Here is a 24,527-nt window from a genome sequence, read left to right on the forward strand (position 1 = left end):
GTGCTGCAGTTTGTGAACGACTTTGTGCTTATCGCCCTCAAGGCAGTCAAGCAATGCATTCCACCAAGAGTTGTTCACAATCTAGTCCAGCCACAACTAGACTACGTTTAAAATGCATCAAGCGATAATCATATTTGTATGACTAGCAAGCAACAAATTTACATTGTTTAAAGCACAATTTTACAAGTCTTAGTCACAAATGACAGCTCCAATAAGCCACTTATGGTGAACGACATGTGAACTGGAAGCTTGCAGAATCATGACTCTTTCGAGTTTTCAGTTCATCGTTCGCCGGAAGGGGGTCCTGCGTGCTCTGGGCATTACGGATTCAAATGAACAAAATTAGTTTTAATATTAAATATTTTTACTGAACGGGTTGAAAAGACCAGAGTCAGCAAAAAAAAGCCAAACTTCCCATCACTAATATTCATAAATTGAATTTGTATTCACTCGTAACATACATTGAGAATGACTGTCGGGGTTAGGAAACACTACCTAAACCATTTAAACCAGAACAACCATTTCAGTAAAAGGTGAAATAAATCGAACTAACTGAATGGATTAGTTTAGAAAAATTTATGTTCTTAATCTTTGCGTAGCATAAGATTATTAATCAATCAATCAATGTACATGCAAAAACACAGATATTAAAAACAACCCTCAAAGATCTACCTGCAGTAGAGCATACTGGGAAATATGATAATGATAGGTGTGGTTTAGATGGGATTGTTTTACTCTTCACAGTGTAAAACAATAACTTTGGTTATTAACACCAACAGTGGGGGTATTTTACACAACTGAGTGTTAATTTCACTCTTACAGAGTGACTTTAACTCCTGAATCAACACTAGATAATGTTACAATAAAATCAACACAGGCCAATTGGCTGTGTACAATGTTAAAAGTTATAATGACTGCAGTTGATGACAACAATGCATTGCCAGCCAACAGATGTTTGGCTCTCAAGTCAATTCCGATCAACGTTGGCCAAGCCAAGACTATAGCTGGCCCCAGTTCGGTCCTTACCTGGATCTGTCGGTGTCCGTGGTCCCATCATCGTAAACACACGTCTTGTTTAAGATAAAACATCCGCTGCACATTGTCCGTGCAGCCCCGGTCGAGTCGCAGAGGTGGCGGACGTCTTCCGATTTAAATGTTGCCTTGAAAGCTTCGTCTTCTTCATGGATACATTTAAATTAGCCTACATTAGAAAGGGGCCGTCCCCGCTGAAGCCTCTGGCAGAGGGTCCACGCATCCAGGTAGAAGTATCTTCTGGTCCTCATGGCGTATGTCGATTTAAATGTTGCCTTGAAAACTCTGTCTTCTTCATGGACAAATTAGTCTACATTAGAAAGGGGCCGTGCCGCTGAAGCCCCTGATAAAGGGTCCACGCATCCAGGTAGAAGTATATTCTGGTCCTCGTTGACAAATATTTCTGACACTACATATCCGACTGTATTTTCCTTTTTATCTTTAGATTTAACAAGGCTGCTGTTCTTGTTGAAAGACAACTTGAAGTTGAAATTGTTCTACTTACGTTTATTTTTTTTAGTTAGAAAATGTCATGTTTTCTTTGTAAAACAATCAAACGCATTTCAAAGCAGATACAGGCTCGTGACAGCATCAGCCTCGATGGTCCTAATTGGATAGCATAATCCATGCTGTGTGTCCGCTGCCACACAGGAACTGTCCCCCTCATATGTGCATGTGTAAGGACAGGGTATTGCATGTGGAACGATGGTAAGACGCCCATTCACAGTACCCAACCGACGCTCCATGCCCACCCACATACATCCATACACAACTCGCCATCTAACGGTCAACCTTGAAATTATTTTTATGTTTTATATCTTCTTCGAAGTAGGCGTGTAATAAATGGAGCTTTTGGGTAGTAGACTGAATAGGGACGTGTAAGAGCAAGACCTGCCATTAAAAATATATATTTTTTAAATCAGAATTAGGTTTAGGAGCCTTCTCCTTAATAATTGTCAATGTCGGTAGATGTGGGCTTTTACTTGAACTCGTCATCAGTTCCACAAAAAGCTTGTCTGTAGGGAATTATATGACTAACATTCATACTTATGTACATGCATAACACTACACCAGACAATAGTCTACCACTACATCTGAGAAATGACATTGTATTTGTTTCTACACACCTCCAACCACCCTGTCCTCAGTAACTATTCCCCTTAAAATAATATATTAATGTTCTGTGTAGGGTGTCCAATCAAAACGCATATGATGACCAATTGATAATCATTTAAAAAACGAATAGTCCAAACCTCATCTCTCTATCATGCTCCGTTGAAAGGTTATTGGAGTTTCTACCCTTGAAGTGTGGCCAAAATTAGGGTGACTAAATCAATGGAGGCAAGAGAAAATAGACAATATTGCACAGCATCGCGTCAACTAGGCTGGATCCTGTGCGAGAATGAAGCATACCTGACAGGCTCACTTTCACGTTGAACTCCGCATCTTTCTTTTCGAATCTGCAGGACCTAAAACTAAGAATCTGTAAGATAGATACCAATTTTGAGACATGACATGTAGGCCAAGTATTTTCACATTTTAGTATACACCTTTCATATTAATGCGAAATTCCTGTACCCTTTCGAGGATTACCCGCAAAAACAAGGTATCTCTGAAATGTCAACGGAGCACTGAGTTTACCACTGGCTTTTTATTTATGCTACATGCGAAAACAACTTTGTTTGAAGTCAACATGTCGAGAAAATTGCGTCGAGAAAGCTGCACCGCTATGTCAACAGAGCTCAGTGCTTATTATCGGGAAGGGTCCAGCTGCGGCATCATCTCTCAAAGCAGTCACCCCTCAGGGTCTCTATGCTCCCATCTACTGATGTCATCTCTCAGTGCAGTGCATCTTTGCAGTGCAAAAGTGGGGGTTTCGAAAGGAATGGACTTTTCGAAAGGAACCATATAAGGAGAAATGGGGGGTTTAGAAAGGTGCAGTGGTGTAAAGTACTTAAGCAAAATATACGTTAAAGTACTACTTAAGTAGTTTTAATGAGTGTCTGTACTTTACCTTACTATTTATATGTTTGACATCTTTTACTTTTACTTCACTATATTCCTAAAAATAATTATTTACTTTTTATTTACTTTTTACTATTTTCCCTGACACCCAAAAGTTCTAGTTGTGTTTTGAATGCTTAGCAGGACAGAAAATTGTCCAATTCACATACTTATCAAGAGAACATCCATGCTCATCCCTACTGTCTCTGATCTGGCGGACTCACTAAACACAAATGTTTTGTTTGTAAATTATGTCTGAGTGTTGGAGTGTGTCCCTGGCTATCTGTAAATTTTTTAAAAAAGAAGAAAATTGTGCCATCTGGTTTGCTTAATATAAGGAATATTACATTATCGTACTTTTACTTTTGATATATTTTAGCTATTACATTTACTTTTGATACTTAAGTATATTTCAAACCAAATACTTTTAGACTTTGACTCAAGTAGTAGTATTTTACTGGGTGACTCGCTTTTACTTGAGTAATTTTCTATTAAGGTATCTTTACTTGACAACAATTGGGTACTTTTTCCACCACTGGAAAATATGCCATTCAAGATGTCGTTTGGTTTATTGGACATTAGTCATGGTCTGCAGAGATGATGGTAAGGAATTGTCTATTCATGTCTATTCACTCACTGTGAGCTGTGTCTTTGATTGTTACCTACTCTTAGCCATGTATGTAACCTTACGTTTTTCATAAATGCAAATGCTAGCGAACGTTAGCTACTGTAACTTGTACAAAATGCATTACATTTACAATGTATTATTTATAATTTAATATTTAAATAATAATAATTGAAATATCAAGTCATGGCGGTTCGAGTAGTTATGGAATTCCAGCGCTTCTAGTGTTGACTCCTTTTGAAATTCCCACTTCTCCTTATATGGTTCTTTTCGAAATCCCACTTCTCCTTATATGGTTCCTTTCGAAACCCCCATTTCTCCTAATATGTTTTCTTTCTAAACGCCCACACCTTTCGAACCCCCACTCTTTTTCTGATAGATGCACTGCACTGAGAGATTACATATCAGTAGGTGACAGCATCGATACCCTGAGGGTTTACTGCTCTGAGAGATGACATCTTAGATGGACCCTATTGTTAATATCAGACGTATTAGGTTACAAACTCCGACTTGTTGGATATGCTGTTAATTAAATGTTAGAGAAAGACCCCACTAGACAATTCAGAACATTAAGAATCATATTTGTCTTGGTAAAATGTATTTTATAACATACTGTAAGGAAGTAAAGTTTCATCACCAAAGCGTGTTTTTACCTGACACCCTATTCTGTGAAAAAGAAGACACTGAGACTGAACTGAATGAATGGTACAGCACTTGAGAAAACAGCAACATTACTTCAAATGCTGGATATTTTGTCAATGCTTAGGGGGGACTGCTTGATGATTCCAGCGTTATTACTTTCAAAGCCTCTCAACCACTCAGAACTTTCCCATGCCAACTATTCAGCCATCACTCACTTATCTTCCTTTAAAACCAATTGTTTTCACAGATATCTTTCTCCCTGGATGCAGTTGACCAAAATAAGCTAGCAGTTTTATTAAGTTTTATTGAAACATTAATTGAAAGTTTTAAGGAAGTTATTCAAAAATCTCCAAATAACCTATAATTTCTGTTCTCAGAGCATTAATTAATTAATTAACCTCCCAGAAAAACATTCAAGGAACCAGAGTAAAACATTCTCAGTCAGAACCTCCCTGCAAACAAAAAAATAAATGTTCCCAGAACAGGCAACATTTTTACTTCTGTTCTCAGAACTTTTGAAAAGCTTTCAGTTTTACCTGTCAGGAAAAGTATGGCTTCGTTCCCATGACCAATGTAAAACCAAAAACATACATTCCCACAACTTCCAAGGAACCAAATGTGCTAACTGGGTAAGGTGTCATTTGGGACACAGCCATACACATTCTAAATGACTTTTCTCAATCATCCTTCAATGTTCCCATCCTTGCCTTTCCCTTCAGCATACACCCATCAATAAACCATTTCTATTGAAGAAGCACAACACTATTTACAGGAGTCTAACAGTTGCCGTCGCAGAAATTCCATACAGCTTCCAGCTGTAATTGTCCTATGTTACATAGTCAAATAATTGTATAAATCATATTTGTGGTTATGATTACTACTTGGACATACACTTTATAAATCATAAATAAATAATATCATAATACATATGATGAATCCATAAGTTATTTTCCATCAAAGCCATATCCAGTTACAGGCTGTAACCATGTTTTGTGTTCAACATGGCAACATGGCCTCCTGGATGCTTGGTCTTCATGCTCCCAAAGTGTCTGAAAACAAAGCAGGTAGAAGAACTTACATTATTATCGGAATAAAATAGCCAAAGAAATATTATCCCAGTCTAACTGCATAAAATATGAATAAGAGTCTCCTCTTTCATTAGAACTTGGCTGATGATCAGCCAGAGCCGCAGAGAGTATGCGAATAGAAGAGTCTTAAAAAGCAGCTGCAGTGCACAACTACAATAGTTGCTGGTCTTTCTCTTCCCACAAAGTAAAGCATATTCCTTGATCGACTAGATACAACTGATTGTGCCCACTCCACCTATTGCGGTACATACTGTACCTCCATGTGTTTGACTCGTGGTTGTATACTTCTATTGTTTTCAGATTGGTAACGCCATCAGAGCCTCCTACAGCCAACAACGACCCGTTGAACACCATCAGGGACATCTGAAAAGGACAGACCGGATAGGAGCACCAGTGAGCCACGAGAGCTAATGTGAAAAGTTGACTCAGCAAGATGATATCATCATAAACAATGAGACAATTTCCCACTTACAGACATCAACATTAACCAGTAACCAAATCTGACAAGTGTGTAATTAATTTTTGTCTCTTAGAAAGGATGTGTGCTGAGACAATAATGGGCATCTTAGGAGATCTGGGAACTGTTGTGGGAAGGGTGTGTGTGACCAATCACTTACGTTGTTCCTCTTGCACCTCATGTGTTTGACGGGGGTCCATCGCAGAGCGTCTGGATCAAACTTCTCTGCCGTGCTGAGCTCCAGGTTGAGGTCATCCCGTCCTCCCGTCACAAACAGACGTCCCAGGTACACACAGCAGCCAGCGTTCTCTCTAGCGGTCAACATGGGGGGGCACGCATACCATATCCCGTCCAAGGGATTAAAACGCTCCACTGGGGATCACAGAACACAAACATATACAGGTCATAAACAGATACAGCCCACAAAATACTGTACATACGGACATTAAAAAAGACACAGGGCAGACGTGGTCATGGATGGTGTCTTTTAGGGGATAATACAGAGACAGCACCAATGACACTGTCACAACATCACAATTCAATTATTGTTGTTTTCTTCATCTGTTTCTGGTTAGTGGGCTAAATCTCACTGAAATAGAATTAAACAGGTTATTGGACTCTTACTGGATTCTTACTGGTTTTCCCGCAGTAACTGTAACCTTTGTCAGATTCTTGCCCAGCTAGCTTATAACGTTCTGAGAACCATATGTTTCTTCGAGCTTGGTGAGTGTTGTTGTCCTATGGTTCATTTGCATACAACCTTCCCACAACTTTCTGAGAATGGTGCAGGATAGTTGGTTGGCTTAGGAACATTCTCAGCACATTTAAGGAATTACGTTAACAAAATGTTTCCTAAAAGTTCAAACATTGTTGCATTTAATTCAATTTTTATTAATGTTCTAGGAACGTTCTCCAAATGGTTTGACATTGTTAATGTTCTAAAAAAAAATGAGAACGTTAAGCAAAAGCGTTCTTCTGTGGAAATGTTAGTACTTCAGTATAACATTTCCTACTGGTTCCATCATGGTTCTATTTAAAGTCATGTTCTCAGATTGTTATGAGAAGCTAAGAAACAACGTTCTTCTGTGGGAATGTCAGTACTTCAACATGTTTCCTACAGGTTTCCTCAGCCTTCTATTTAAATGTCAGTACCTCTACAGAACATTCCACACAAGTTGGATTGTGAGTTCTAATAACATGGACATAAAAAATTATAGCATGTTGGATGATGTTTTTTCTACAATAAATACATTTTCAATCTAACCTCCAACTAAAAAACTGAAATAAATAAAGTCCTCGATAAAGGACTACAAAATAAATGGTGGACAAAACAGGAATTTAAATATATATCTGTCCCAAAACATACCGTTTCGATCATTTATGGTCTGTTTAAGGTTCACAAATCAACCACAGACTCTCAATTAAGACCTATCGTTTCAGGTATTGGCTCCCTAACAGAAAAAAGTGTCTTATGTGGACTTTCATATTTATCCATTAGTCAAACAGTTGCCATCTTCTTTAAAAGACACCAATGATTTTATAATGAAACTACAAAGTATACCAGTTATTAGTGAAGGAGATTGGCTAGTCACTTTTAATGTTTCATCGCTATATACCAATATTTTGAATGATGGAGGTATGGAAGCCTTGAAATTCTTCCTCTCTGACCGTTTAAGCGATGTGCCTACAAATCATATGTTTGAGCTTGCACATCTAGTGCTTACTAAAAACTATTTTCTATTTGATACCTATTATTATCTACAGTACATACTTTTGGAACAGCAATGGGAACTCCACTAGCTCCCTACTATGCAAATCTCTTCATGGGGAAATTCAAATAGTATTTATTTATGTAAGTATCCTTACAAAGATTATGTTAAATATTGGACCCGCTATATACAGTGCTTTTGGAAAGTATTCAGATCCACATTTGGTTTTGTTGAAGCTTTATTCTGAAATAGATTTAAAAAAGAATCCCCCTCATCAATCTACACACAATACCCTGTAATGAAAATGCAAAAACACGTTTTTAGAAATATTTGCAAATTCATTACAAATAAAAAGCTGAAATATCACATTTACATAAGTATTCAGACGCTTTACTCAGTACTTTGTTGAAGCACCTTTGGCAGTGATTACAGCCTCGAGTCTTCTTGGGTATGACGCTACAAGCTTGGCACACCTGTATTTGGAGAGTTTCTCCCATACTATTCTGCATATCTTCTCAATCTCTGTCAGGTTGGATGGGGAGTGTCACTGCACAGCTATTTTCAGGTCTCTCCAGAGATGATCGATCAGTTCAAGTCTGAGTTCTGGCTGGGCCTCTCAAGGACATTCGGAAACTTGTCCCGAAGCCACTCCTACGTTGTCTTGGCTGTGTGCTTAGGGTCATTGTCCAGTTGGAAGGTGAACCTTCTCCCCAGTCTGAGGTTCTGAGCTCTCTGGAGCAGGTTTTCCTCAAGGATCTTTCTGTACTTCGCTCCGTTCATCTTTCCCTCATTCCTGACTAGTCTCCCAGTCCCTGCTGCTGAAAAACGTCCCCACAGCATGATGCTGCCACCATCATGCTTCACCTTAGGGATGGTGTCAGGTTTCCTCCAGACATGACGCTTGGCAATCAGGCCAAAGAGTTAAATCTTGGTTTCATCAGACCAGAGAATCTTGTTTCTCATGGTCTGGGAGTCCTTTAGGTGCCTTTTGGCAAACTCCAAGCGGGCTGTCATGTGCCTTTTACTGAGGAGTGGCTTCCGTCTGGCCCCTATACCATAAAGGCCTGATTGGTGGAGTGCTGTAGAGATGATTGTCCTTCTGGAAGGTTCTCCCATCTCCATAGAGGAACTCTGGATCTCTGTCCGAGTGACCATCGGGTTCTGGGTCACCTCCCTGACCAAGACCCTTCTCCTCCGATTACCCAGTTTGACCGGGAAGCCAGCTCTAGAAAGCATCTTGGTGGTTCCAAACTTTTTCCATTTAAGAATGATGGAGGCCACTGTGTTCTTGGGGACCTTCAATGCTGCAGAAATGTTTTGGTACCCTTCCCCAGATCTGTGCCATGACAGAATCATGTCTCGGAGCTCTACAGACTATTTCCACCGACCTCATGGCCTGGTTTTTGCTCGGACATGCACTGTCAACTGTGGGACCTTATATAGACAGGTGTGTGCCTTTCCAAATCATGTCCAGTCAATTAATTTACCACAGGTGGACTCCAATCAAGTTGTAAAAACATCTCAAGGATGATCAATGGAAACAGGATGCACCTGAGCTCAATTTCAAGTCTCATAGCAAAGGGTCTGAATAGTTATGTACATTATAGTTTTGCTTTGTCATTATGGGGCATTGTGTGTAGATTGATGAGGACATGTTTTTATTTAATCCATTTTAGAATAAGGCTGTAATGTAACAAAATGTGGAAAAAGGGAAGGGGTTTGAATATTATCGGAATGCACTGTAGATGATTGCTTTAATGATTTGGACGGGTTCCGATATTAAATTAAATGAATTTCTTAGCTAAATGAACTCTAGAGTACAATCAATATTCTTCACTATGGAAAATAACATTAACTCTATACATTTCTTAGATGTACTTGTTTACAGAAAACCTATAGATAAAAATGCCAAATTGAGAGCTGAGTAAGTTTACCAGTAAGCCAACTTCATAGACTGCGTTGTCTGTGACACGGAGGGAGAATATGTTAGACAACCACATTCTCTCATTGAGTGTTTTCGCTTGAAAAGATACAAGTTTGAACAGAAGCCAGTTTCTTAATGCATCTCAACAAAAACAGAATAAACAGTTTCCTGTAAACTTCATACTGTACTTACTTTCAATGATAGCCGTAATGGCATCAAGTCTATTGCCAATAAACATTGGCACATATTATAAATTCTCCTCTTTCTATTCTGTCTTCCAGAATCCACCTTTTATTCACCTATAAATGATCAAGAAATCTATCAAACATATTGGTTAAATCAGAGGTCTTCAGAGAGAAAAAAGAGGTGTTCATAAAATAATGCTTCCCTTGTAGATCTTTTACCCCTTGTGCCACCACAAGGAAATGCTCTAACGTTGTATGCTCTCAGACTTCTAGGACCTATGAGATAAAGTCATGTACAACTTGCACCACTAAAGGAGTTATTTATATGTTACAGGGTTCTTGTGATAATACTTATATTGGAAGAACTTCCTGCGCCTTGAAAGTACGTCTTGGAGAACATAAATTCACTATTAGATGTCAAGATATCACCTCGCCAGTCGCGAGACACTCTAGAACTGTGCTGCCATCCTGTTAGAAGGTAACAGATTATTTTATTACAATGGTTAAATTGGATTTTCATTGTGTTCAATGGTGTTATTTGCCCCCTAGTGGCGCTTTCTGGTACTTAGAAAGACGACGCAAACAGGAAGTACAGAATTTGTTTTGCACGCATAGAAGCAGCTACAAACAACGCTACGGTGCAGGTCTTTCAATGTAGTTATTTCTTGTCACGCTTCAGCCTTGGAAACATATTTGTTTGTAAATTCGATTCAAGCATTTAGCTAATGATGATAATCTTGTTATTGATAGAGTTGCTTACATATCAATATTGGTTGCATTTACTCACAAATTGCAATGCCTTTAAATGTATGTCGTTAGCTGTATTACTTTGCTCGTGCGTCATGCAAACGAATTGTAAAATATACAATACTGTAGTTTTGTTACTGTTCCTAGTGTAATATGCTTTGTTATTCTACATAAATGGTTGTACATTATTAGAGTAATGAAAGGAGCCAATTACCATATGAGTAACAATTAGCTATATGGTTTGGCATCATGCCAGATGCATGGTACCTTAGCACGTGCTTTGTATTTATGCAACTTCAAATGTTTAATGTACAGCTACAGTATGTCGGTGTGAATTGAATACTAAAGTATATTCTTTTCTGTATTTTGCAGTTTCACAACATAAACGTTTTCAATATATTCATTCAAGAAAAGTCACGCCGTGGGAGTTTTATTGAAGACTTAGTTGTTAGCTATCTGTCTAGTTTTGCATGGGAACGCAACTCAAGGCCAGAATAAGAACTATGGAACAAAAATCATTATTTTAATTAATTGCATTGCGTTGGGATTGAAAAAGTTATTTCCATCATGTAGAGGAGGTGACTATGACAACAAATTACTCAAAAGAGAAGCCATGTGGCTATATCAATTAAATTCTGTATCTCCACACAGTTTAAACAAATAATTAGATTTCACCTCCTTCCTATAAACCACAATTAGACTGTTAAACAAGAATAATGTCCATATCAGATTTTGTATGTCATTTATGAGTTGGCCCCACATATGAACAGCTTTGCCTGATATATTTTGTTGTGGGTTATATTATTAATTGATATGATGTATTTAGGTGAAGGGTAACCTGGGGCGATTAATTTGTGAGTTGCCTTTTGTCCCTGCTCCCATACCCTATAATTCTGAATTTCTTTGTGAAAAGAAGTATACAGGTAGACCAGAAAAGTCATATCCCTGATTGGCAGATGAGTGGCAACCCCGATTAGAAGCACCTGCTGCTCATCTGTTGTTCTTTACAAAATCAGTTTTGAATTAAAATAAATTAAGAAGGCTGTGAAGGTGAAACGTCTGTGTACGCTATCCCCGATGCAGTGAAAATAATAAACAACAGAATAATGTAGTAAGCTTTACGCAAAATCTTTTTGAGTGCGAACCCATTACACCCCTTTGTCATTTCACACAAGTTCACATGGATGTGATTCTATTTAATGTCTTATTTTTACTACATTCTGGGATCTCAAAAATGGTGACTTAAGCAATGTTCTCAGAACGTTCAGAGAAAGTTTGGTTATCTTTCATGTCTGTTCTACATATTAACATCAATTAGCTCTAAATTCCGTTCTCAGAACATGAAGAAAACTTTCCATGAAAACCACAAGAAAACTTTAGTAATGTTCAGAAAACGTTCTAAGAATGTTATTTAAAAACATATACAGTTGAAGTCGGAAGATTACATACACCTAAGCCAAATACATTTAAATTCAGTGTTTCACAATTCCTGACATTTAATCCTAGTAAAAATGATCTGTCTTAGGTCAGTTAGGATCACCACTTTATTTTAAGAATGTGAAATGTTAGAATAATAGTAGAGATAATGATTTATTTCAGCTTTTATTTCTTTCATCACATTCCCAGTGGGTCAGAAGTTTACTTACACTCAATTAGTATTTAGTAGCATTGCCTTTAAATGGTTTAACTTGGGTCAAACGTTTCAGGTATCCTTCCACAAGCTTCCCACAATAAGTTGGGTGAAATTTGGCCCATTCCTCCTGACAGAGCTGGTGTAACTGAGTCAGGTTTGTAAGCCTCCTTGCTCGTACATGCTTTTTCAGTTCTGCCCACACATTTTCTATAGGATTGAGGTCAGGGCTTTGTGATGGCCACTCCAATACCTTGACTTTGTTGTCCTTAAGCCATTTTGCCACAACTTTGGAAGTATGCTTGGGGTCATTGTCCATTTGGGAGACCCATTTGCGACCAAGCTTTAACTTCCTGACTGATCTCTTGAGATGTTGCTTCAACATATCCATGTTATTTTCCTCCCTCATGATGCCATCTATTTTGTGAAGTGCACCAGTTCCTCCTGCAGCAAAGCACCCCCACAACATGATGTTGCCACCCCCTTGCTTCACGGTTGGGATGGTGTTCTTCGGCTTGCAAGCCTCCCCCTTTTTCCTCCAAACATAACGATGGTCATTATGGCCAAACACTTCTATTTTTATTTCATCAGACCAGATGTCAATTAGCCTATCAGAAGCTTCGAAACCCATGACGACGTTTTCTGGAACTTTCCAAGCTGTTTAAAGGCACAGTCAACTTACTGTATGTAAACTTCTGACCCACTGGAATTGTGACACAGTGAAATGTAAGTGAAATCATTTGTCTGTAAACAATTGTTGGAAAAGTTACTTGTGTCATGCACAAGTAGATGTCCTAACCGACTTGCCAAAACTATAGTTTGTGGAGAAATTTGTGGAGTGGTTGAAAAAATAGTTTTAATGACTCCAAGTGTATGTCAACTTCCGACTTCAACTGTACATTCAGATCTCAGCATCAACAAAACTCTTTATCCTCTATCTTGTTAAGTGTGTTCAGGTGTGTTGGCCGCGCCCACTAAATGGCTTTGGGAAACCATGGCTAGTGGACTAATTCCAGGAATAGAGAACAGAGGATCATAGGTTTGAATCTCATTGACGCTGTGTCGCAATTTAAAAAACTGTTTCAATGAATAACGCCTAAGCAAATGTATTTCCACATGTCCTACTGTATCTGTGGTTGGAATTCAAAACATTTAACCCAAAATAAGCTAGCAGTGTTATTAATTTTTTAATTGAAACATTCAGTGAAATAACCTTTACATTTCGTTCTTAGTGTTAAAGGTCCAATGCATACGTTTTTATCTCAATATCAAATTATTTCAGGGTAACATTTAAGTACCTTACTGTGATTGTTTTCAATAAAAATTGTCAAAAAGAAACAAAAATAGCTTTTTAGCAAAGAGCAATTTCTCAAACAATAATTTTACTAGGACTGTCTAGGAGTGGTCAGAGTAGCAGTTATTGGCAGAGAGGTTTGTAACTCTTTTTCCTTTTAGTTTGTTGTAATTTTTACCCCCTTCTTCTCCCCAATTTCGTGATTACGATCTTGTCTCATCACCGAAACTCCCCAACGGACTCGGGAGAGGCGAAGGACTAGTCATGCGTCCTCCGAAAACTTAACCCGGAAGCCAGCTGCACCAATGTGTCAGAGGAAACACTGTTCCTGACGACCAAAGTCAGCCTGCATGCACCCGGCCTGCCACAAGGAGTCGCTAGAGCGTGATGAGCCAAGTATAGCCCCCCCGGCCAAACCCTCTCCTAACCGGGACAACACTGTGCCAATTGTGCCCGGCCTGTGGGACTCCCGGTCACGGCTGGTTGTGACACAGCTGTACTGACGCCGCAACACTGCAATGCAGTGCTTTTGACCACTGCACCACTTGGGAGGCCTTCTTATTGGTCTATTAACTAATTTACCGCATGGTAATGTCACCAGGCAGGCCAAAAATCCATCCCAACAAAACAGGTAGAAATTTCAGGCAATCTTTTCAAATGTCTCTTACACTAAAAGGGCATTATAATAGATGTCACAATTGCACATTATTATTCCAACCTCATAATATGGAAATATATACACTGCTCAAAAAAATAAAGGGAACACTTAAACAACACAATGTAACTCCAAGTCAATCACACTTCTGTGAAATCAAACTGTCCACTTAGGAAGCAACACTGATTGACAATAAATTTCACATGCTGTTGTGCAAATAGAATAGACAACAGGTGGAAATTATAGGCAATTAGCAAGACACCCCCAATAAAGGAGTGGTTCTGCAGGTGATAACTACAGACCACTTCTCAGTTCCTATGCTTCCTGGCTGATGTTTTGGTCACTTTTGAACGCTGGCGGTGCTTTCACTCTAGTGTTAGCATGAGACGGAGTCTACAACCCACACAAGTGGCTCAGGTAGTGCAGCTCATCCAGGATGGCACATCAATGCGAGCTGTGGCAAGAAGGTTTGCTGTGTCTGGCAGCGTAGTGTCCAGAGCATGGAGGCGCTACCAGGAGACAGGCCACTACATCAGGAGACGTGGAGGAGGCCGTAGGAGGGCAACAACCCAGCAGCAGGACCGCTACCTCCGCCTTTGTGCAAGGAGGAGCAGGAGGAGGACTGCCAGAGCCCTGCAAAATGACCTCCAGCAGGCCACAAATGTGCATGTGCCTGCTCAAACGGTCAGAAACAGACTCCATGAGGGTGGTATGAGGGCCCGACTTCCACAGGTGGGGGTTGTGCTTACAGCCCAACACCCTGCAGGACGTTTGGCATTTGCCAGAGAACACCAAGATTGGCAAATTCGCCACTGGCGCCCTGTGCTCTTCACAGATGAAAGCAAGTTCACACTGAGCACATGTGACAGACGTGACAGTCTGGAGACGCCCTGGAGAACGTTCTGCTGCCTGCAACATCCTCCAGCATGACCGGTTTGGCGGTGGGTCAGTCATGGTGTGGCATTTCTTTGGGGGGCCGCACAGCCCTCCATGTGCTCGCCAGAGGTAGCCTGACTGCCATTAGGTACCGAGATGAGATCCTCAGACCCCTTGTGAGACCATATGCTGGTGCGGTTGGCCCTGGGTCTTCCTAATGCTAGACAATGCTAGACCTCATGTGGCTGGAGTGTGTCAGAAGTTCCTGCAAGAGGAAGGTATTGATGCTATGGACTGGCCCGACCGTTCCCCAGACCTGAATCCAATTGAGCACATCTGGGACATCATGTCTCGCTCCATCCACCAACGCCACGTTGCACCACAGACAGTCCAGGAGTTGGCGGATGCTTTAGTCCAGGTCTGGGAGGAGATCCCTCAGGAGACCATCAGGAGCATGCCCAGGCGTTGTAGGGAAGTCATACAGGCACGTGGAGGCCACACACACTACTGAGCCTCATTTTGACTTGTTTTAAGGACATTACATCAAAGTTGGATCAGCCTGTAGTGTGGTTTTCCACTTTAATTTTGAGTGTGACTCCAAAAACAGACTTCCATGGGTTGATAAATTTGATTTCCATTGATAATTTTTGTGTGCTTTTGTTGTCAGCACATTCAACTATGTAAAGAAAAAAGTATTTAATAAAAATATTTCATTCATTCAGATCTAGGGTGTGTTATTTTAGTGTTCCCTTTATTTTTTGGAGCAGTGTTTAAAACACAGGAAAATCATGTTTCTGACTTCACTGGACCTTTAAGAAAATTATTCATAATATCCATAACAAAACTTTCACAACATTTAGAATACTGTATGTTCTCAGAATGTTATTTAATTACCATCAAATAACCTCTACTTTTTGTTTTCAGAGCGTTAATAATACCTCCCAGGAAAACTTTCAGGAAACCAGTGTAAAACATTCTCCGAACCTTCCTGCAACCTAAAAATGAAAGTTCCAAAACAGGTGAAAATTTCACTTATGTTTTCAGAACTTTTAAAAAACATTCCGTTTTACCAGTCAGGAAATGCATAGCTTAGATCCCACAACCAATGTGAAACAAAAAACATACGTCACCAAAACTTCCAAGGAACCAAATGTGCCAGCCGTGTGCTCTTTCTAGCAAAACCCCTAGAGTCTGGGTTTTATGAAAGCTGAAATGCTTATGGGAATTTTCACAGACAGAAATTAGCACTGACAAGTGGCAGCACAACACAACCCTCCCATGTGTATTTCTGGCAGACCCAGAGGGTCCAAGTATGTGTGTGTGTGTGTGTGTGTGTGTGTAAATGTATGTATGTGTGTGTGTACTCTCTGTCTGTGTACTGTGTGTGCGTGCGTGGTGTGTGTGAACGCAAGTGTGTGTGTGTGATGGTACCAGATAAAATGTCACATTGTTATGCATGACCAAAACTCTGCTACATTTTGAAGAGTGGTTCAAAGTAAATGAATTCCTCTGGATAGCAACAAATATAAACAAACGTCTACAACCTTAAAATGTAGAGGCCTTAGGACTTATACTGTAAGTAGGATCAGGAGTTTATTCATGACCTCACCAAGGCACCAAGACTACATGACCTCACCAAGGCAAACTCTGGACCCTTCCTGCGATGCGTCCAGAGATCAGACGTCGAAAGACCTCTGAAGCAAAGACACATGTCAACCACACAGTCTGTCCTAATTAGGGTTCCAAAATTCTGGAAACTTTCCCAAAATTCCCCAGGTTTTCCAGGATTCCTGGTTGATGGATTCCACATTTCTAGCTTCCCTCCTGATTCCCAGAATCTTCGAATCTGGTTTTCTGGAAACACCTGTCATGTAGGAAAAGGTACCAGGCTTTTGCAACCCTAGTCCTAATGTTGTACGTTGAGTAGGGTATGCCTATCTGTAATCTTATTGTTTTATTTATACCTGTGTTCATGGGTATGTCTCCATCGCTGCCTCCAATCACGTACAGCTGACCCTCCATCACAGCAGCAGCTGCCCCACAACGCCGGCTCAGCATCGGAGCCTGCTTCGTCCAGCTGTTCATTTTGGGATTATACCTGGTGGAATACGAAGAATATACAAACATTATGTATCCAGAACAAAAGTAAGATTCATATGAGCATTAGTTAGACAGAGACACAGAAACAATGTCTAAATAGATCGTTCAATTCTCCCTTTACTCTGTCCGTATTCAGGCAAATCACAGAAAACAGGAAGTACCTCAAGAGTATTTAGACATGGCCCTGGCCTTTGTTATTATTTGTCTGTCTTGCAACCATCATGCAACAACTGATGATAATATGGCCATACCTCTCAACAGTGTTGGTGCAGACCATGCCGTCATACCCTCCAAGGGCGTACAGGTATCCATCCATCTCCACCAGACACACTCCGCTGCGGGGGCTGCTCAGTGGGGTCACGTCGTTACTCCAGATATTAGTTTGTGGGTCGTACCTGCAGAGGTAGGGAAGGGAGAGAGAAGGGGGGGGGGGGTTAGCCTTATGTTTTAGATAAAGCTGGTAAAGACCTATCTGGTGAACAAAGTTAGCTCTTAATAATTAGTTATCAACATCTCGATCAATGTGATACAAAAAGACTGAAACGCGCTGTTTAGGGATAGTAAAGAGAATTCCCCAAAACACTAACTTAAAATGAACTGTCAATGATGTGTCATAAATTATAGCTCTACTGCAGAAGTGGCAGAGTAAACCCTTAGATGGAAACCAAAATTGTGTTGAGTGACAGAGTGGATTAGTTTGAGCATGCAATCAGTTAATTATTCAGAAGTAGCACAGATTGACGCCAGAGACACATCTTTTCCCTCCTGCAGGGCTCAAATGGGAAAAAAGTTTTAAAAAATGCATGCACTCACAACTGTAAATCGATCTGGATAAGAGTGTCTGCTAAATCACAAAAAAAATATTATAAACAAAAATGATGGGAAACCCAGCATGAGGCGCAATCAAATGATGAGATCCCTGAGAGCCAGAGCCCAGGGCTTGAAAGCTACTCTTTACTGCTCTCTGCTGCTGTCTGCTTTCTCTGCTCTGCCTTCAAGCAGACATATGGGATTAACCGTCCAGACCAATAAGAAAAGGTTGAGCTCAGAGGGAACACTGCCCACAAGGGATTGTCTCTAGCTTCTAGGAGGTGGAAGATTGTGAAGCAGAGAGGGGGAGTGCTAGTCTGCAGAATAGTATCCCAATTATCTTCCTTTTCTCCTGAAGTGTGCAGTCTTGCACTCCCTCGCCAAGATAACGAAGATGCAGGGCCAGGTGTAGAGAGAGGGGGATTTGAGGAGAAGTCACCCTGGTCTAAGACTAAAAAGGTTGTGAAAGCGGGTGATACTGTAGAAATTTAGAAGTGCTGGATGTTTCCTTGAGACATAATGTCATCCCCATCCCCACACCTCACCCTCTTTACCCCACCATGCAGAGGCCTCCCTCCCCAGTGTCAGCACTCAGCACAGGGCCGCAGGTTGCTGATTATTAAGAGGCTGACAACCTGTCCCCACATCTATCACGGATCCATCAAAATAACACCCCAATCCTGGGGATTCCTCTCTGACTACCCAGCCACTCAGCCCAAACCTCCAGACCCCCTGGGGGACCACCCTCCTGCTAGATTACCTCTCAATAGTTATCAGTTATCATATCAATGCACTGAAAATAAATGTGCAAATAAAAATATATTTTTGGACAATTTTTAATATTTAGAAATATATATTTACACACATACTATAAATATGAGTCAAACCAGTGACATACATGTATATTTATTTTATACATCATAAATTTACATTTCAAAATATCAGGACATAATATCACAAACATTTAATGAATAAAGGCATAGAAAAACATTCCTCAACATAGATAATGTTCTAATTACTGATCACCTGTGCACCTGCTGGATAACTATGTGAGCGCTCTTCAAATCAACAGTCTGCGGTGGTGAGTACAGGTCAGCAGATGCTTTTAAACTTTAATAAACTTTGTTATAATTTATTATTGCGTGTGATCTTTTATATTACCAATGTAGGATATGTCTAGCATTAAGAATGTGTGCTTGAAATCATTAGCAACATGAGCAAACATTAGCAAACATTTGCAAATTGTTTTGGAGTGTTTTGGAGTAGAATGTTCAATGTGACGGGCGCTCTCCACACAAACACAAATGGTAGCCTACCTGCTGAAATAGGAAATACAAGTAAAGCATTACCAACAGTTCTATGGGCAGCCATCTTAAAACGCCTTTACCTGTCCACATTGCTTTTATAGGTGACACCATCGGACCCGCCCACTGTGTAGATCTTTCCATACAGGCCGCACACGGCCACGTTACCACGGTGATTGACCATGGAGGCCATGTTCTTCCACTCATTCTCCAGGGGGTAGAACTGTTCCACTGGGCAAGAGGGGTCCTCCTGGGTCCAGCCGCCCACTGACAGGAGATACAAGGAGAGATGCATTTGGGAGTGAAACCAGTTGAGGAGTTTGTTACTTTATTGACAGGCCTGTATTTACCTGGTACTATTGAGACTCATAATTAGAATTGTAATGATTTCCTTATGATTGCTCCTCTGTTTCTTTGAGGTTCTTTAACGAGTACTGTCTATCTTTCCATCTATTTTCAATCCCACTATTATCAGGACTGCTCACAAGTAAGGCTCACTCACTTACTGCTACCTAACTGTTTAGCCTAGGATATCTAAAGCACGAATAAAAAAATCTTTGCATTCTCAAAAACACTGCAGAGTTTATTTTAGTTCATCATTCACACTCATAAGCGACAGTTCCTTATTCAGACAATTTAATATGATCCGTCCTCTCCAAAAATACCAGTCCTTAATGCCAGAGGGTAGGGATAATTTATGATGTGTCGCCCTCTCACTTTCAGGCCTGAACACTTAGCACTTAATGCCCTGGTCCTATCTTCCAGCTCAGCTGCCTGACTACTGTATGACGTGTGACTGAAAAGAAGAGGTACACAGTGTGTCATTCCTCCTTGTCAAGTGAACATACCCAGTGAGGCCCCGCACTAAAAGTACAAAGATAATGCTGTTCAATTTGCAGTGCTTACCCCAAAAAGTATTGCAGACTGAAGTTCAGAAATATGTTGATAGATATGATGCAGTTTGTTCTTCCTTGACATTTATTGAATTCAATATATTTCCGCCAGCCCCCGTGATCATATCCACCAAGTGTCAAACTGAATCTAAGATGGCTGTGACTTTTAGTCACATCAACCAATGCCAGACGCAATCTGCATACTCATGGCATTGCAAGAACATGTCACATTTTTTTACAATGCATCAGAGGTTAAAAGATGATCATGCTACCACAATGCTACCACAATAAATGATTTTGAATTGTATGAAGATTCTTGGTGCCTTGTTATTTTTAATGTCCAATTAAACCTTAAACCAAAGAGCACCTTTATTCTAATCTACAAGATTTCACATTTATCCAAATTGTCATGACATGCCATAAACACAAACATACTTGCATATAACATTTGGCATCCAACCTTTCCTTTGGAGTTATGCAATGGCATGTTCCTTAATGCAGTTGAAGTCGGACGTTTACATACACTTAGGTTGGAGTCATTAAAACTTGTTTTTCAACCACTCCACACATTTCTTGTTAACAAACTATAGTTTTGGCAAGTCAGTTAGGACATCTACGTTGTGCATGACACAAGTCATTTTTCCAACAGTTGTTTACAGACAGATTATTTCACTTATAATTCACTGTATCACAATTCCAGCGGGTCAGAAGTTTACATACACTAAGTTCACTGTGCCTTTCAACAGCTTGGAAAGTTCCATAATATAATGACATGGCTTTAGAAGCTTCTGATAGGCTAATTGACATCATTTGAGTCAATTGGAGGTGTGTGTACCTGTGGATGTGTTTCAAGGCCTACCTTCAAACTCAGTGCCTCTTTGCTTGACATCATGGGAAAATCAAAAGAAATCAGCCAAGTCTTCAGAAAAAAATTGTAGACCTCCACAAGTCTGGTTCATGCTTGGGAGCAATTTCCAAAAGCCTGAAGGTACCACGTTCATCTTTACAAACAAAAGTATGCAAGTATAAACTCCTTCAGCAAGGAAGAAGCCACTGCTCCAAAACTGCCATAAAAAAGCCAGACTAGGGTTTGCAACTGCACATGGGGACAAAGATCGTACTTTTTGGAGAAATGTCCACTGCTTGGATAAAACCAAAAATAGAACTGTTTGGCCATAAATACCATCGTTATGTTTGGAGGAAAAAGAGGGAAGCTTGCAAGCCGAAGAACACCATCCCAGCCGTGAAGCAAGGGGTGGCGGCATCATGTTGTGGGGGTGCTTTGCTGCAGGAGGGACTGGTGCACGTCACAAAATAGATGGCAACATGAGGAAGGAAAATGATGTGGGTATATTGAAGCAACATCTCAAGACATTAGTCAGGAAGCTAAAGCTTGATCGCAAAACCTGACTCAGTTACACCAGCTCTGTCAGGATGAATGGGCCAAAATTCACCCAACTTATTGTGGGAAGCTTGTGGAAAGCTACCCGAAACATTTGACCCAAGTTAAAAATTTTAAAGGCAATGCTACCAAATACTAATTGAGTGTATGTAAACTTCTGACCCACTGGAAATGTGATGAAAGAAATAAAAGCTGAAATAAATCATTCTCTCTACTATTATTCTGACATTTCACATTCTTAAAATAAAGTGGTGATCCTGATGGTGGTGAACTGACTCAAGACAGGGATTTTTTACTAGGATTAAGTATCAGAAATGGTGAAAAACTGAGTTTAAATGTATTTGGCTAAGGTGTATGTAAACCTCCGACTTCAACTGTATATGGGTAAAGTATTTTCCTTAACGTATGGTACCTATAATCTCTGCAGTCTGCAGAGTAACTGTCCCCATAAATTGAACATAACTGAGCATGTCTTTGAGGGGAAGTTACTGACCTATGTACATGATGTCGTTGAACACCTCTTTAGGGGGGAGTTTGGAGTGTTGTCTGTGCAGGGACATGGAGCTCGGGCTGCCATGGCGACCACCAACACCCCCTTGTCTGTCTTTGTGAATCATGACCTCCTGTGTGTCTGCACACACACACACACACACACACACACACACACACACACACACACACACACACACACACACACACACACACACACACACACACACACACACACACACACACAGGATCAGGATCAGAATGAAGGTTCATGTAATGGCTAGTAATAATTTACGTTTACCATCTTCAAATTACCTGGTATTTACTCATATCAGATTCCTTACAGACTTTATAGGCTGTCACCAATAGGGCAAATATGCACACCCTGTACATACCAACATACTGTACTCATCATTCTTGATTTTGATTAAGCATAACATTTCTCAGCTTTCGAAAAAGTTCAAAATGTCTCTGTACTGTGGCATTTTCCGCAGCAGACATCACTGCATTTTTCTCATTCAGCATTGTGCTGTCTCTCTTAAGCAGAAGAAACTCTGATTAGAAAACATCCACATTAATATTCAAATCAAATTGTATTAGTCACATCCGCCGAATACAACAGTTGTAGACCTTATAGTGAAATGCTTACTTACGAGCCCCTAACCAACAATGCGGTTTTAAAAAATACAGATAAAAATAAGAAATAAAAGTAACAAGTAATTAAAGATCAGCAATAAAATAACAATAGCGAGACGATGTACAGGGGGGCACTGGTACAGAGTCAATATGCGGGGGCACCGGTTAGTTGAGGTAATATGTACATGTAGGTGTAGTTATTAAAGTGACTATGCATACACGATAACAACAGAGAATGGGAATGCAAATAGTCTGGATAGGACTCAAATAGGACTCACCTAATTTGGGAATTTCAATATTCATGCAGATTTTTTTTTTAAACATAGCATTCACAACATCTAAACATACATACTCATACTCATGCTCATTTATAGACATACTTTGGGGAGAGTTGGAAGAGTTTTATCCTCTTGGCAGAAAATGTCTTAATAGAAATTAATGAAATTAACACATAGACAACACTCACCAGGAAACAACACCTCCGGTATATTGGCCAAGGACTCAACGAGGCCTGTAAAATGAATCCTGTAAGACAGACACCCAAGGTCTGAAAAATAAAGTGTGAAAGTAGTATCTAGTTCCTGTTATTCTCCAGGTGTAAATAGTAGTTTACCCTCTTTTAGATGTTCCCCAAAGCCCCACAACAGTCCTGAGTCAAAGTCCTGGGAACCATCAATGAGCCCCAAACCCTCGTAAGAGGCCTTTAATGTTGTCACTTATGCAACCCTGGCCCTTGGCAGCACCCAGCTCAAGGCGTAGTCTATCTAAGGATCTAGTCTTTCCATTTACATCGTAAACCGGGCACTATTTTTATTTTTCAGGAGGCCAAAGAGTTCAGTGGAGGACATTAAGTTAATGCTGACACTTAAATGTCATAAGATTTTACAGGTGGAAAAATGCAGATGATAAGGTACTCTCTGCTGAGCTATTAAAATCTTACTCTGGCCAGAAAGAAAGGAACACACCTGTATAGTGCCAGCTTTTCCACCCTCTTCAGTGGTTTTCAAATGGAAATAAATATTATATATTGAACAGAATGAGGGAAAGTTATGTGTTTAAAACAATCTGAAAAATAGGGATTTAATATAGTTTAATAGAGGAAAAGGGTTAGTATACTGACCCACCGCCATGTGCAACGGAGTTTCTCAATCACTCCCTGGCACTCCCACACTTTCTTTTGCTTATTTATCAGCCATAATAAATGTATCTTTATTGTACATGAATGCTTCTGCAGATTATTTGTGTATTACTTTATTTGTAAACCCCAAAGGTTGCACAAAAGTCAATAGAGGACACAAGATCAGTTGGATAACAAAGCAAGCACTCTATCATGTAGGAACTATCTTTCTTTATGTGCAATTAGTGAAGGATGATCATGTTTATCTCTCAATACCACAAGGATGACGCAAGTGAAGTTTAGTTTAGTGCTATAGGTTGGTTATCTTTGAATGCAGAAGGTATTCATTCTTAAAGTCATTACTTAATGTATTGAGTTTATATACCAATTCTGGGGTCAATTTAACTAATGGTTTATGTTAAGATTTGTGAAATATTTTCTGCGTTATTTTCACAGTATTTCACATTGTTCGCCTGCATATATTTAATATTTGATATTTTAGTCATTTCGCGGATGCTCTTATTCAAAGCGACTTACAGTTAGTGCATTCATAGTATGTACATTTTTCCTCAATAAATACGTTATCAGCAAAGTCAGTGCTAGTAGGAAAAGTCAACTATCTAATTTAGGTCCGCTTTCTGGAGTCTCTTTGCATTTTCAATGTCTCATCACGTGTTTCTCTGTCTGTGTGTTTATAACAAGGCCATGAACTCGGATACCTCCTGTGCCTCTACCTGTTGCTTCGGCATGTTGTTTTCCGAAGTTTTATAATTTTTTTATAATAACTGTTTGTGTCAACACCTGCTACCAACTAGCCAGATAGCTAGCTAACTCGTTTGCTCACTAGGAAGCTGTGTTTATTACGCTCTTGCAGTTATTTGCTAGTGAAGGATTACAGGAATGAGGTG

General features: G+C 39.9%; 1 protein-coding gene across 2 annotated transcripts; it reads right to left on the bottom strand.

Annotated features, from left to right (window-relative positions):
- Positions 1–4,587: 4,587 nt before the first annotated feature.
- Positions 4,588–23,440, bottom strand: LOC112248845 (kelch-like protein 20). Of its 2 annotated transcripts, none has more exons than XM_024418194.2 (9): positions 23,116–23,440; positions 22,969–23,013; positions 21,871–22,008; positions 19,166–19,349; positions 17,220–17,363; positions 16,833–16,966; positions 6,009–6,220; positions 5,648–5,754; positions 4,588–5,352 (listed from the first exon to the last, which is right to left on the bottom strand). In XM_024418194.2, exons 3-9 carry the CDS (start codon positions 21,992–21,994, stop codon positions 5,274–5,276), a joined length of 984 nt encoding a protein of 327 aa, XP_024273962.1. In that variant the 5' UTR covers positions 21,995–22,008; positions 22,969–23,013; positions 23,116–23,440; the 3' UTR covers positions 4,588–5,273. The 2 variants fall into 2 exon arrangements, with proteins under 2 accessions (XP_024273962.1, XP_024273961.1); XM_024418193.2 differs by having other exon boundaries at positions 22,969–23,027.
- Positions 23,441–24,527: the final 1,087 nt, after the last annotated feature.

Source organism: Oncorhynchus tshawytscha, linkage group LG04 (assembly GCF_018296145.1).
Source record: "Oncorhynchus tshawytscha isolate Ot180627B linkage group LG04, Otsh_v2.0, whole genome shotgun sequence".
Lineage (NCBI taxonomy): Eukaryota > Metazoa > Chordata > Actinopteri > Salmoniformes > Salmonidae > Oncorhynchus > Oncorhynchus tshawytscha.